This window comes from Schistocerca serialis, chromosome 5 (assembly GCF_023864345.2).
Source record: "Schistocerca serialis cubense isolate TAMUIC-IGC-003099 chromosome 5, iqSchSeri2.2, whole genome shotgun sequence".
Classification (NCBI taxonomy): domain Eukaryota; kingdom Metazoa; phylum Arthropoda; class Insecta; order Orthoptera; family Acrididae; genus Schistocerca; species Schistocerca serialis.
The window spans coordinates 663507194-663521130 of record NC_064642.1 but is presented as its reverse complement, the minus strand read 5'-3'; the positions used below and the strand labels follow the sequence as shown (position 1 = coordinate 663521130).

At 42.3% G+C, this 13937-nt stretch overlaps 1 protein-coding gene across 1 annotated transcript in view; it reads left to right on the top strand.

Moving 5' to 3' along the window:
* Positions 1-346: 346 nt before the first annotated feature.
* The window catches only part of LOC126482163 (V-set and immunoglobulin domain-containing protein 1-like), a 730649-nt gene continuing 717058 nt past the window's right edge, over positions 347-13937 (top strand). Inside the window, exon 1 of the mRNA XM_050106140.1 lies at positions 347-985. Within this exon, the coding sequence (XP_049962097.1) occupies positions 904-985 (82 nt within the window). The 5' untranslated portion in view covers positions 347-903. The remainder of the gene's footprint in view (positions 986-13937) is intronic.

Sequence of the window (13937 nt, the reverse complement as noted above, 5' to 3'; positions counted from 1 at the left end):
CGGACGGAGCAGCCGGCGTTTGGCACCCGGCGTGTGAGGTGTGCGGAAGCCGGCCGTCTCCTGAGAGCGACGAGTGGCGGAGTAGCGCGGCGCATGCGCGTGCGGAAGGCTGGCCGTCCCCGCATCTCGGCGGCCGGCGGCAGTGGCGTCCGCGGAACACGCGCGGCTACAGCGCCAGCGACGGAACGTGCTGGCGGCGGCGCACTGGCGCCAGTGGCGACTGGCGAGGCGGCGGCCCGGCCTGGAATCGCGCCAGGCGGCGCGGCGCGAGCCACTCTTTGCGGCACCGGTTCTCGTCTGCCGTTAAAAAAAAAAAAGTTGTGGACCTACTGTTGTGGAACGTACATTCTCCAAAACCTTCGACACGTGCAAGGTCAAATGTGACGGATGCACAGTATATGCGGGAAAGTAAATAATAATTTGCGACAGCAATGCCGTAGTCACTCATTGCTTTAAAATGGGGTCACAAATATAATCAAACACATATGCTAGATTTTTACATACAATTATCTTCAAGTATCTCAACGAACGAAAAAGTAATTGCTGTAGTGCTGTCTGAATTGCATGTAGCTACCTAATTCTCACTCGTGCAACAGGAAAGAGAGGAAATTGGTACGACGCAGTGATGAAGAGTAGCAAATAGCATCCAGACACAAAAGATTCCCTAAAGGCTATTGGGCCTTCAACTAAATCCCCTTCCCGTGCTTTTGTAGTTCTTAGAAAAAAGCAAAAAATACAATTGGCGCTAACAAAGCACCTAAAGTAGATAAGTGTACTGGTGTATATTTTGGACGTGATGCAGTGTGATTCTAACCCGTGTGACGTCATAAAATAGTGTTCTTATAATAGTGTACCAACATTACGCAGACCAAGTGAACTGACACTGGATCCGATACACCAAAGATGAAGACCACTGGAGCAGCCTTCCAACTCGCTGCAGCGTTTCTGCTGAGCGTGATTTCACCGGTATCTGTCTCAGCTCAAGGTGAGTAGCGAAGGTTACTTCTTATCAAGTGGAAAAATACAGCATATTGAGAAATATCAAGATGCTAATCATATTCGATACTGACAAAGGATATATTTTTTGACCACTTCTCTGTGTATACAACAATGTATCCTCATCTAGTGTCAGTGAAATTGATCGAGTTCTTGATTATATAAAAATCGAAAGTGTCGCCCAGCCTCAAGATAGTTAAGTTATTCTCACAACTGTCCACCTTAGCACTCAAGTCGATCCTACTTGTCAGTTTGTTCTGTAAGCGCAAACCGACCCAACTACGGTATTTGGTGAGTTAGGAAAGAAAGATCATTCAAAAATGACTCCATGATCCAAAATTACACTTGCTGCTGCTTTTCGATACAACGGGAAGTGGCTGTTTTACAAATTTTTGCGATTATTAGAAGGTGTAATCTCCAGTACCTGTACTTGAAAGCTGAATTACGGTGACACGGTCAGGGCAAAATATGATTCACTTATGGTGTTATTTTTCGCGTCTTTTCCATGCCGTTTGTCTCATAAATGTGGAACCGTTATTTCATGATTTTTGCACAATACAATGTAAACAACATTTGGCGGCCTTTTATAAAGTGCCTCCAATTCCATGAAGAATGTTTCATGCTGCGACTGATCTAATATCTGGGCTGACTTCGAGCCCTTTCTCGAATGATATGGTAAGTCAAATATTTTAGTATTTCAGATATTCTCGACAAATTTGTGATCAGATCCAGGACAAATTCGAAGCTTTTGACAAGTAGTTCATTGTCTTCGAAGAGGTGGGAAACAACTGCCACTGAGATGAGGGATATCCACAGACATAAGTTATAATGGTGCGTCCGACCAGGGGTTACACAAGTGCCAGCAATGGTACCTCTTCCGCAGCATCTTTGGTCTAATAGCGCTAAAATAAATGCTGCAGAGAGAGCCAGGGGAGCAATGGTGTAGATGTGATGTAACATCGCTGGAATGGCATAATCTCTGGCCACATGGGCACGCCTACATCATTTATATCTGTGGACTCTCGTCACAGAAGAGACTTTCAGTTCGTCTCCTAGCGTAGGTAATGGAGGATATTAATAATCCAAAGTTTGACATTTTGTACCAGTTTGACGTGATAAATTATATATTGCAGAAAGCCGACACTAATACAATATTTCCATCATTTCTCCTGGAACACATGCTCCAAAGACGTTGTCAACTTGAATTCTACTATACATTCACACCACAAGGAAGTCCTTTCTTTCAAGGAGAAGTAATGGAGGAAGGCGTCAAAGCTATAGCTGTTCTCTGACACACAATTTCGTACGTATCGATACTTCAGGAGACACTTTCTTTAATCCCAGTCACTACATGTTCCTGCTCATTAAATTCGATATGCTGTTACGGAATTATTTATTTGTTTTAGTTTATATTTATATGTTTCTTTCATCTAGCAAGATTAGGACATTCCAGCCGCATCTTCATTCTGACCAGGCATCCCTAGTAAGTTAACAATATACGCAGTACATCAGCAAATACATGACAATGAGAGTAACAGTGATAATAAATATAATAATGAAGTTTAATGATATTTCAGGAATTCCAGTCTAGTTACCACTGTGATATGTAATTTATTGTTACGTTTTTAGATGTGAGTATCTAACGGAAATTCATGGCAGGAGTACAGAATTATCGACAAATACATAAACATCTACCATGTGAATACCGTAAGAAGAAAACTATGACTATAATAAATTGAATAGTAATACTTCACACAATTACAATTCCTGAAAAGTTTTGATCTCTTGTCCTTGAAAGCTTCCAGATTACTTGTAGGAAAAGAACTTTCAGTAGTTTACTCCTTTATCACTAATTACTTCCATTGACAAAGTTTATGTTTTGGAATCCGACCTCATGGTCACGGTCAGTGACTGGATGTTACTCAAAAAGAAAGATGCTTTGATGTATGAAAGAGGACGAAATTATTAGATGCCCGCCCGGAACAGGAAAACGATAATTCTTCATCAGACTGCTTGTCATAATTCTGCACCAAGATTCAGACTTATGTCTAGAGACTTTTGGAGCTAGAACATAAAACGTGTGGGCTGGTGATCAATCCATCACAAGAGGACGTTAATTACAGGCATGGATCTAATGATAATCGATAGGCTGCCGGAGATCGTCCGCGCTATGAAGTGTTTTGCACTGGCATGCATCAACACAGCAACATATCTACTGCGGACGAGTTCACAGTCGTCTGACCGATACAGTAGCCAATTAGTACACTGGTATGCAAAAGTTAAGGACGACAGTAATTTTCTCATGCCATGTCACTGCCAAGTAACATAGTTCAAAATGGATCAAATGGCTCTGAGCACTATGGGACTTAAGTTCTAGGGTCATCAGTCCCCTAGAACTTAGAACTACTTAAACCTAACTAACCTAAGGACATCACACACATCCATGACCGAGGCAGGATTCGTAACTGCGACCGTAGCGGTCGCGCGGTTCCAGACTGTAGCGCCTAGAACCGCTCGGCCACCTCGGTGGCTAACCTAGTTCGATGAAACCTAATCCATACATAGTACAGTATAGTACAGTAACCAAAAGAAATACGCCATGAGACCACCTCAAATAACACTTTTATTCGAAGACAGTAATTACACTGGGGTGACCACGATTCATGTTGGTTCCCCGAAAATTACAAAAAGTGGGCATGGTTATGAATACTACGAGTTATAATCGCGGACGGCACTGCATATTTCGCAGTGTGCTCCCGTGCTGACTAAAAGGTATGTAAGGAGTTTTTGTGGGAAGGCGTTCCATTCCTTCACCAGAGCGGTTGACCACTGCTGATACGACTACCCAGCGCATCTTACACGCACTCGACGCCTTTTAAGTCGGCGTAACGGGTAGACCAGTCCATTTGCGGAATTTTCTCCCTTTCCGAGAGCTGCTTCACCTGCGCTCTTCGACGTGTTCGCTCACTGTCATTCATAAAACTAAAGTCACTGCCGAACGCAGCTCTGAAAAGACGCACAGACGTAGGAGTACAGTGTCACACTAACGTTGACCAGTAGTGTACTATGTTCAAAGATTTGGATGTCAGCACGCTCAAGCAACATCATACCTCCTCACACCTTAAAGATAATGTTGGAAAACGTCCCTGGGTACATTACGTGTTTCCACCTCGTCATATAAGGATGTGTCCAGCATTGTTGGTCGAGGCGGGTAAGGTGGTCATGTCATTTAGAGTTTTGTATGCTATCGACGTACACGTGAGAGAGAGAAAGAGAGAAAATTACTTTACTGTTAAGCTATCTTTGGCGTTGTCGTGGCACAGTCTTTACCTCTACGCAATCTGATACATCATTAGTTCAAGAGTGGTAGGTGATGGATGTATTCTGTAATGATGTGTTGACTTGTGTTTCTATCTGTTAAATGAAGAAAACTTATTGTAAAGAACACCAAGGATGAATATAATGTATATACTGGAAAGTGAAAGGAATATCAAGGTTGAATAATATTATATTTTGAAGAGAAGAGGCTTGACGTAAGAAAGCAGCGGTGCACACCCAATCTGTAGAAATGATCATCGGAAGATAGTTGACTTGGATCACTATCTCAGAATTGAGAGAAAGACCACAAGCTATTTAACTTGGTTCACTAGCTCACAGCTGAGAGGAAGACCACCCCATTTCCTGAGTCATATTAACTGACTAATCTGTTTGATTTTTATAGAAATCCTCTGTTAAAATTGTACCTTCATTAAAACATTGTTCACTTTGTTAAGCATAGTATTGTTTAGTCCATTGTCTTGTGTGAAGTTCGCAAGAAGTCTTACTCTATCTGTTTGAGTACATACATCATTCTAAAAACGTTGTCCTGGATCATTATTAAAAAGTATTAATAGTTACTCTGCCCGCCCCTCTGTTTATCATTATGCATTACCAGATGTGGTACACAGTAGTGAGAGAATTTTATTTAGAAACAGAGACCTAGCTTAGCCGCTGCATGCTTACTGTTTGCTTTTGTGCTGTCGAGAAGTCTTCAACAATGTCGTCAAGACGCGAGGTAAGTGGAAATTCTGTTTACGGCCTGATAATTGTTTTATTTAAGTTGCGAATTTAATATGAAGACAAGTTATATTCAGACCAGTTACAGTTCAATTGAAATTAGGTTCTGTTTAGCATACAGATCAAAGTTGGAAACAGCTTCTGAGTACATAGTTCTACATCTACATATATACTCCGCTAGCCACCAAGCGGTGTGTGGCGGAGGGCACAATTCGCCGCAAGGTCAGTCGTATTCCCCCCGCCACGCTGTTCCACTCGCGGATCGCACTAGGCATAAACGACTGTCTGGACGCCTGAGTACGAGCTGTTATTTCCCTTACCTTTGAATGGTGATCAGTGCTCGATTTGATGGTTGGTGGTAATAATATATGCTCTACATCCTCGGGGAAGATCGGACTTCGGAATTTTGTGAGCAGCCCCTTCCGTTTAGCGCGTCGTCTATCTGCAAGAGTGTCCCTCTTCTAACTTTCAATGAGATTTGTAACGCTCTTGCGATGGCTAAATGTACCAGTCACGAATCTTGCCGTTCTTTGGACCTATTCAATCTCTTGAATCAGACCCAACTGGTAAGGGTCCCACACAGACGAACAATACTCCAAGACTGGACGAACTAACGTATTGTAAGCTATTTCCTTTGTTGAAGGACTGCATCCCTTCAGAATTCCACCAATAAACCGGAATCAGAGTTCACCTTATCCGTTACTTGCGTAATATGATCATTCCATTTGAGATTATTTCGAATAGTCACACCCAGATACTTGACGGATGTTACCGCTTCTAAAGACTGGGCAAGTATTTTGGACTCGTACATTAATGTCGATTTTCGCCTTGTTATACGCGGTAGGTTACACTTACTATTGAGGGATAATTGTCAGTCATTAGACCACCCATCTATTATCTGCAAATCCTCAACTTTCATGTGATACTACTTGCCTGTAGACTACAGCATCATCAGCAAACAGTCTAAGGCCGCTGTCAATACCATCGACCAGATCGTTTATGTAAATGGTAAAAAGCAGAGGACGTATTACGCTGCCCTGGGGCACACCTAAAGTTGCGCTTGTTTCTGTTTGAAGTCACCCCATTCAGGACGACATACTGCTTTCTGTCCGTTAGAAAACTTTCTACCCAACCGCATATATCACCGTATAGACCGTAAACGCGCCCTTTATGCAGCAAGCGACAGTGCGGAACTGAGTCGAATGCCTTTCTAAAGTCGAGAAATACGGCATCAACCTGGAAACCGGTATCTAGAGCCTGTTGTATATCATGCACACTAAGGGCCAGCTGTGTCTCGCATGACCTCTGTTTCCTAAAATCATGCTGGTTTCTGCAGATGAGCTTCTCAGAGTCTAGAAAGGTCATTATGTCTGAAAAACTAAATATGTTCCATGATTCTACAACAAATCGATGTCAGTGAAATTGGTCAGTAATTATGTGCATCCGATTTTCTACCATTTTTACAGATTGCTAAGACCTGGGCCTTCTTCCAGTTCCGTGGAACTTTCAGCTGTTCCAATGATCTCTGATAGATGATGGATAAGACTGGTGCTATATTTGTAGGATAGTCAACACAAAATCTTACGGGGATACCGTCTGGGCCAGATGCCTTACTAGCGTCTAAGGATCAAGTTTTGGTGATACGTAGACTTTTATAGAAAGGGAAGTAAAGCTAGACTAAATTTCAGACAGAAAGAAAACATAGTGAGGACGTTACAGGTGTTGCTGTACGTGGAAAGATAATATAGCATTGGTGTACCTGAAATCCAAATCTTTCAAACTGCACACTCACCGGTCAGCGTTTTTATGCTAATCTGCTCCTCCCTCATGTGCATCTTTTAAGGGTACAGTCTGATAGTGAATTATTGTTTTTCTATTTCTAGATGGGAGTATTCTAGTTTCTTCCTCTTTCATGCCTCAAAACATCTTTTTTCGTGATTTCCACCCAGTCATTTTTATGGATGACCGCGACAACATCGAAGAGCGCAGGTGGAGAAGCTCTAGGAACGAGAGGATATTAGGCGAATAGACTGGCCTGCCCGTTCTCCCGACTTAAATCCCATCGGGCACTTGCGGGATTCCCCTGGATGATGTATTGCAGGACGTGCACACGCACCAACCACCATCCAGCTGTTGTCAACCGCACTGATGGAGGGATGGAACGCCGTATCACAAGAAACTCTTACCAACCTTGTGGTCTGCATTGGAGTATCTTGGAGAACATGCATTGCTGCATTGCTGTCTGTGGTCATCAAACACCCAGTTAAGAACCCTGTCCCGCCATTCATGATATCCGGGGCACCATCATGAATCTTGGTGACTTCCCTGTATTTACTCTCTGTGAATATTAGCGTCATTATTTTCATCTCATAATGTACTTTAGTTACCTTCTGTACTATACGGTAGCCATTATTTCGATGCGTGGTCCAGGTATTTTATAGCTCTGTTACTCGGTACTGGCACATTGTGAGAGAGTTACTTTCGTCCTTACGTTTTGCACACCAATGAACGTCGGCCACGAGAAACGAACGGGTAAATAACGATTTACTCATTTTGTCATGGATTCGAACACAACTCTGCAATTGCTGTGATTTTACTTGATAACGAATGTTCGAGAAAGAAATGTAAGAATTTATTCTTATAGATATCTGAGGGACTGAAAATATTCAGCGGTTCAAGAATCTGTTGCATATGTTGTTCAAGTATTAAGCAGGGTAGAGGAGCGAACTTTTTTCAGGTATTAATGGATCAGTGTTTCGTCGCAAGGTGTAGGGTTGTGAAAATGGGTGGCTTTCATTCTGGGGAACTATTTTGCAACTAAGCAACTTTTACTAGTTTTCTGTTAATCACACAGTATTTATGTTGCGAGAAAGAATAAGTCCCAATATAACAAAAAGTGTTTTAAAGATAGGAAATGTGAGACTCCGATAGTGGGTTCAAGATGACGTTTCCTATCAAACCATAGTCTTTGTGATTTGTACGTTTCATTGTTGTTGTTGCTGATTATTTCATTCAAACGGCGACTAATATGACCATCCTTGCAGATTAACAGGTGATGGTTCCTCTGTCTTCAGCATGTGGTAACTGAAATTCAAAACAATAACAGGAGCCAGTAGTATGAAAATCGTGGCCCAATGTTAAAAAATCCTTTTCTTGAAATAAATGGCACGTGAACCTTATGTACGAGGTTCTAGTCGCTGACTAATCGGGTAGCACTGTTATTTCCGCAATTCACTCCAAACAGTATGTCACCTGTTTGCGTCATGCATGTATCTTGAACAAATCAAATCATTCCCCATCATTATTTACGCTTTTGAAGCGACACAATACTGTGTTTTTACTGGTAGGAATAGTAGAAGCCACATTAGTAGTAGTACGAATTATTTTAGGGCAATTCTCTGACTTCACATAGATTAAATTACGAAACACATGAATTAATCACAATTCATGTGCCATAAAGCTTCAGCAAAAAAATTGCAGGATGATCAGATTCAACATCAAGTTGCTGGAGACAGTCAGGTAGAAGTGGACCAGGAGAAAATTTAGTCAAAAGCGTTGAGAGGTCAAGATTTTGAAGTAGTTGGCCAGAAATGGCTGCTTAGATGACCAAATTATTTCTTCCTATTACATTGGGAAGACTGGAAAACATCAAGCAGCCCATTCACTGAGACTTCATCAAATTCTGACTGCCGCCTTATCAGCAAAATATTTGGCTGCTGAACGATTATTTCACAGTGGCTGTTCCTCTCGAAAGGCAAGAAATAAAAGCATCAGAAATGCAAAGGACAGTTGTTAAAATCGGACTCCGATACCCTGTGTCCCTTACATGTGCCAGTGTTCAAGTTACTTAATTTCTTTCGTCCTTTCATTACCAATGTAATGTGTTTAATTCTGTCCTTTTGTCCTACGGTTAACCTTCGCATCACTTACTGAAAGAGAGCAAAGTCTTGTGCACACCCTCTGTGAGGAGTTTATAAACTTTCTCAGTGTATTATATTTAACTGTTCGCGCACATTGTTTCTGCAGTCAAAGTATGGAATCAACTTACAATTTGTTCCAATGAAAATGGGAAAATCCAAAAGTCTCAGATGGATCGAGGTATAACATCACCGTTGGATCCATTCTCGTCCCTCTATTCTGTCACTAAAATCACTGCGATATCTGATATTCCAAACCGTTCTATAACTCAGTAGACCCTATTTTTCATCTTTGTGGCTCTAGTTGCGAAGGTGTATCAGTGATAATACTGCGTGAGTAATAAGCGAAATACAAAAGGTAGGTAACCTACTACAACTGCCGGTACTGAGACGAGTATTAGCGACTTATTCCTTTGCCCTAGTAACATATTTTAATTTAAGACTTAATTTAGTACTTAAATAATAAACACGGGCACAGAAAATCGTGGCAGAGAAGAAGTGTTTGGACGTTGTGTGGGCATAAATGATTAACAAGTCTGAAACACATTTACTAACAACAGAATTCAGTAAACCACATAGCATGAGTGAAAGGAAAATGATCGGCACTCAACCCGCAAATACACACTAACTTACCATATAGTATCACATGTGTCAAACAGCCTTCCAGACAAAATAATTTTATGTTTCACTATAACCAGGATATCAGAAAACAACAGACAGTCGTACCAGTAGTACCAGTAGTAATCATAAGGACTGGAAGGAATTGCAGGAAATATAAAATATGAAGTGTCTAACTCATGATTCCAACTAAAACAGCCTCAGAATTAATACTGATACCATTAATCAAAAGAAGAAAAACTAGCTAGCAGTAGTGACAATAAAATAACGTACACTCTTAGGGTGCAATCGTTCTAGAATCATATGCTACTGAAACATATTTCCGACAGCAACATTAGGCCTTGCAGTGGCCCCACTGTTTTTGCAGTAGAACAACTACCACGGCATAAGCTGAAATACAGCCAGACAGAGACGTTGAATATCGGCGTTTCCGCCATGTACAATCGGTATGACATTCTTCTCATGGACCACCACTCAAGAGGACACAGCACAGTTAACTTCTGTCTTCTCGACAGCAGGACCTTCCATGGTACCAGGACGACAAACACCGTCCGATCAGCCGGAACAGGAACCGATGCTTCTTGTTGATAGGAAGTCACTGCTGCTTTGGTCCAGGCTCCACTGGGCTGCCTCCACTGATGTCCACACGATCATTCTACTCCATCTACCCGAAGCGCGCATCAGCTGGCTGCTTGCTGTGCTCACCTGCTTCCTTCAGTTTCCCATACCCATGACGACAGTGACTGCCCCATCTTCATAGACGCGGGAATGCTTATAACTGGCTAACAGCAGCCAACCACCCCTATCTTACAAGGTGCCGCTGCTCGACGGGCAAGCTACTGCACCAGGCACTCCGAGACGTAAATAAAACCGGGCAGCGCGCTCTCCATGGCCCAGCACTGCAAAAGAAATCTTGTCATGACGTTGCCCCCAGAGGCGCATGACGCCGCCTCTGAATTATTGTAGCTCCATTGTCCCACACCTCACTGCTCTGCGCTGCCTCTTACAGCTACTATTCGCCTCGCCGTGGCGTTACACTTACTATTTGGCAAGTTAGCACATGCTCTGTTGCAGTAGGAAAGCTTTACCAGTACTGGAACCAACAGCGGCAGGACTTTAGATGTATCATGAATCACAAAATTGTAGGAAATGTCCACAGGCACATGGATTGGACAAAAAGAAACATCGCAAGAAAAACGCGTGTTTCAACATAAATACAGATTTAAAATAATTCTCATAATTGTTTAACTCAGAAACAAATTTTTTTCAAATTAAAAGATATGTTTCGATCACCTGAGATCTTCTTCACGTATATGCAGCTGCGTCAGCGACCCGTTTAGTCTATTCAGAACCTCATATCACAGCAGTATTACATGAAGTTCTGAGTAGACGAAGATTGCTTGCTCGCACAACTACTTAAATCTGAAGATAATCCAGTGAGCAACTGAGATTCAACAATGAATGGGAATTATTTTATATATCAATACAGTTCTCTCGAGACGAATATGTCTGTTATAGTGATAAATGCTGATGCTTGCCTAGCCTGCGGGTTGCATTGTTGTACATTACCACGACAGGCATGTGTGCAGTGTCCTCAAAACACTGCAAGTGTCAGTCCTGGTCAGAACAGTGTTCTGATGTAGTAGAAAGTGCATCATATCCGATCTAGGTGATTTCGAAAGCGAACAAATTGTTGGTGCTTCCACAACCGAGACAGCCTAAGTGCTTGGTGTTTCAACAGGGACCGCATCGAAGATATGTTCCGGTTGCAGGGAAAGCGGGGATACATCAACTACTAATTCACAATGCGGACGAAAGAATGTGTTGAGTGATCGTTATAATTGGTAATCGAAAAGATTGTGACGAGAAATAAGAAGATGACAGGTGTAGAAGTCGGTGCGCAACTGAATGTCGCACTCGCGAGCCCTGTCAGCAACAAAACAACACGCAGATAACTCCGAAAGCAGCGACCTGCAGGGCGACCTGGAATCGCAGAACCACTCATCACTGATGGATAAGCTCGTAACGAAAGTTGCTGGAATGAGTTTTGTTTCACAGCTTTTCCAACTAGTGGCGCAGTTTACACGCTAGAGTCAAAGATGTCGAGCGTTCGGTGGTTATTAAGCAGCCGTATCGTGGTGTTCCATTGGTTCGATGGTTACGCTATGAGTTCGCCTTATTTCCAAGGACGATGGCAGTTTTGGCTGATCAGGTCCATCTCATGACGTAACGGTAGATCCCTAATGGTGACGCAGTTTTTCAAGATGATAAGGCGCCTGTTTACACTTCATATCATCCAGGATTCGTTATGTGAGCACAAGGATGCATTGTCATAACTCCTCTGCCCAGTACAGTCACCATACTTCAATATCATTTAGCCTGACTGGTCTAGTTTGGAGAGAAGGGTTGGTAATCGCTCTCCACCTCCATCATCGTTACCTGAACTTATCATTTGCAGGAAGTATGGTATAAGATTTCCTTAAAAAGCTTACATAACTTGTATTTATCCATTCCAAGGTGGCAGGTAGCTGTTTAGAAAACTGGAAAGTTGTGGTAACGTCTTATGGGACCAAAATGCAGACGTCATCGGTCCCTAAGCCTACACACTACTTAATACAACTTCGCTAGGACGACACACACACGCCCATGCCCGAGGGAGCAATGGAACCTCCGAAGGGGGGGAGCCGCACGGACCGTGACAAGGCGCCCAAGACCGCGCGTCTACCCCGCGCGGCAGCTGTTTAGAATGCCAGAGGGTTTCCTACACCGCATCGGACATGATAATACGTTTTTGGTGTTTCCGTTGTGAATGCCCTGTATTGCAGTCTACGGCATCTTTTCTAATTTCCCTTCTGCCATTCCCCACCTCCTCACGAGCGCATAACTGTCATCGCTCCCTGCTGTCAGCGTTTAGCTCAGCTTAATTCCCAGGCAGGCAACACTATGGAAAAATTGTTTGTGATTGGTGCTACCCACCAATAACCGAAGAAATGATCAGTTATCTAATCACCCACGTAAATCGCCGTCTCATACGAATAAAATCTGCAAACTAACTGCTATAATATTACATATATTGAAGCAAAATATTTGCGACTTGCATACTATTTTGGTCCAACCCTTATAGTAACGATGATAAGAAACCCATCGTAAATCGCGATCTCATACCGAATAAATCCTGCAAGCGAGCTGGTATAATATTACAGGTTTGGAGGCAAAATAATCCCGGCTTACAACCAATTTTTATCCAACACTTGTAAAGGGTATGGAAGGTTATAAGAGAGAGGCAGTGATCCATTGTCAACCTGTTCATCTAGAAAATCTCTTGAGAATGGGATTCTTCACTTTACAGTGGAGTGTGCGCCGGTACGAAACTTCCTGACAGCACTTAGAAAATCACTTAATGAGTGTGTGAACTAAATGATTGTTTTGAGGGACATAAAGTGTCACATTTCCTTGAAGTATCGCGAACAGTGTAGAGGTCAGGGCTTTAGCAATCAGTTTTACATGAATTCTGGTGATTAGTGACTGCAGACCCAAACTGTCATTCATGAAAGCCATGAAAAGAGAAAGTCATTCACAAATATAAGTGTGAGATACAGCACTTTACCTTTTGCGCTTCAGTACGGAGCTATAACCTTCATCATGGAAATCGATACCAATTATATACGAAATTAAACTTGCGCTTCACACAATGTCGTTAGCAGAGGCACTCCTACTGATACGGCCTCTGTAGCATTTGTAGCATTTCAATCTCCGCTGCATTGCAGCCTTTCAGAGAAAGGGCGTCAAAATTAAGAGTGTTAAGTGGAATTTCGGAGGAGAGAGAGATGATATATAGAACAAATACAATCAAAGTTTCTAAAAGCAGGAGTAAACTTCTCTTCATGTGGTGGAAGAAGAACTGGAAGTTGATATGGAAGACATAGAGGACCCATTATTAGAGACAAACAGGGCTTTGGGCTTTGAAAGACTTGCGGTCAAATCAGATAGAAGGGACAGAGAGCATTCCTTCGAATTTATAGGCATTTGGGAAAGATGGTAGGTAGAATCACTGAGGCTGGAGAAATACCCTTGGACTTTCATAAAAAAAAAAACGTCCACACATCCCAGAGGTATAGCAAGAGCAGCTGATTGCGACTATTATCGTATAATCGGCTGACTGTCACATGCAACCAAGTAGCTTTCAGGACTAATACTTAGAGGAATAGGAAATCAACCTTTTACAACGTAATGGGAATTCTGAGTCCCACTTGAGAAAAGCATAATATATTATGTCCCATTAGGAGCCTCTATTTATAACAGTTTAGAAAGACGAGATACTAAAACTTTTTGGAAAATTTTCGTACACAA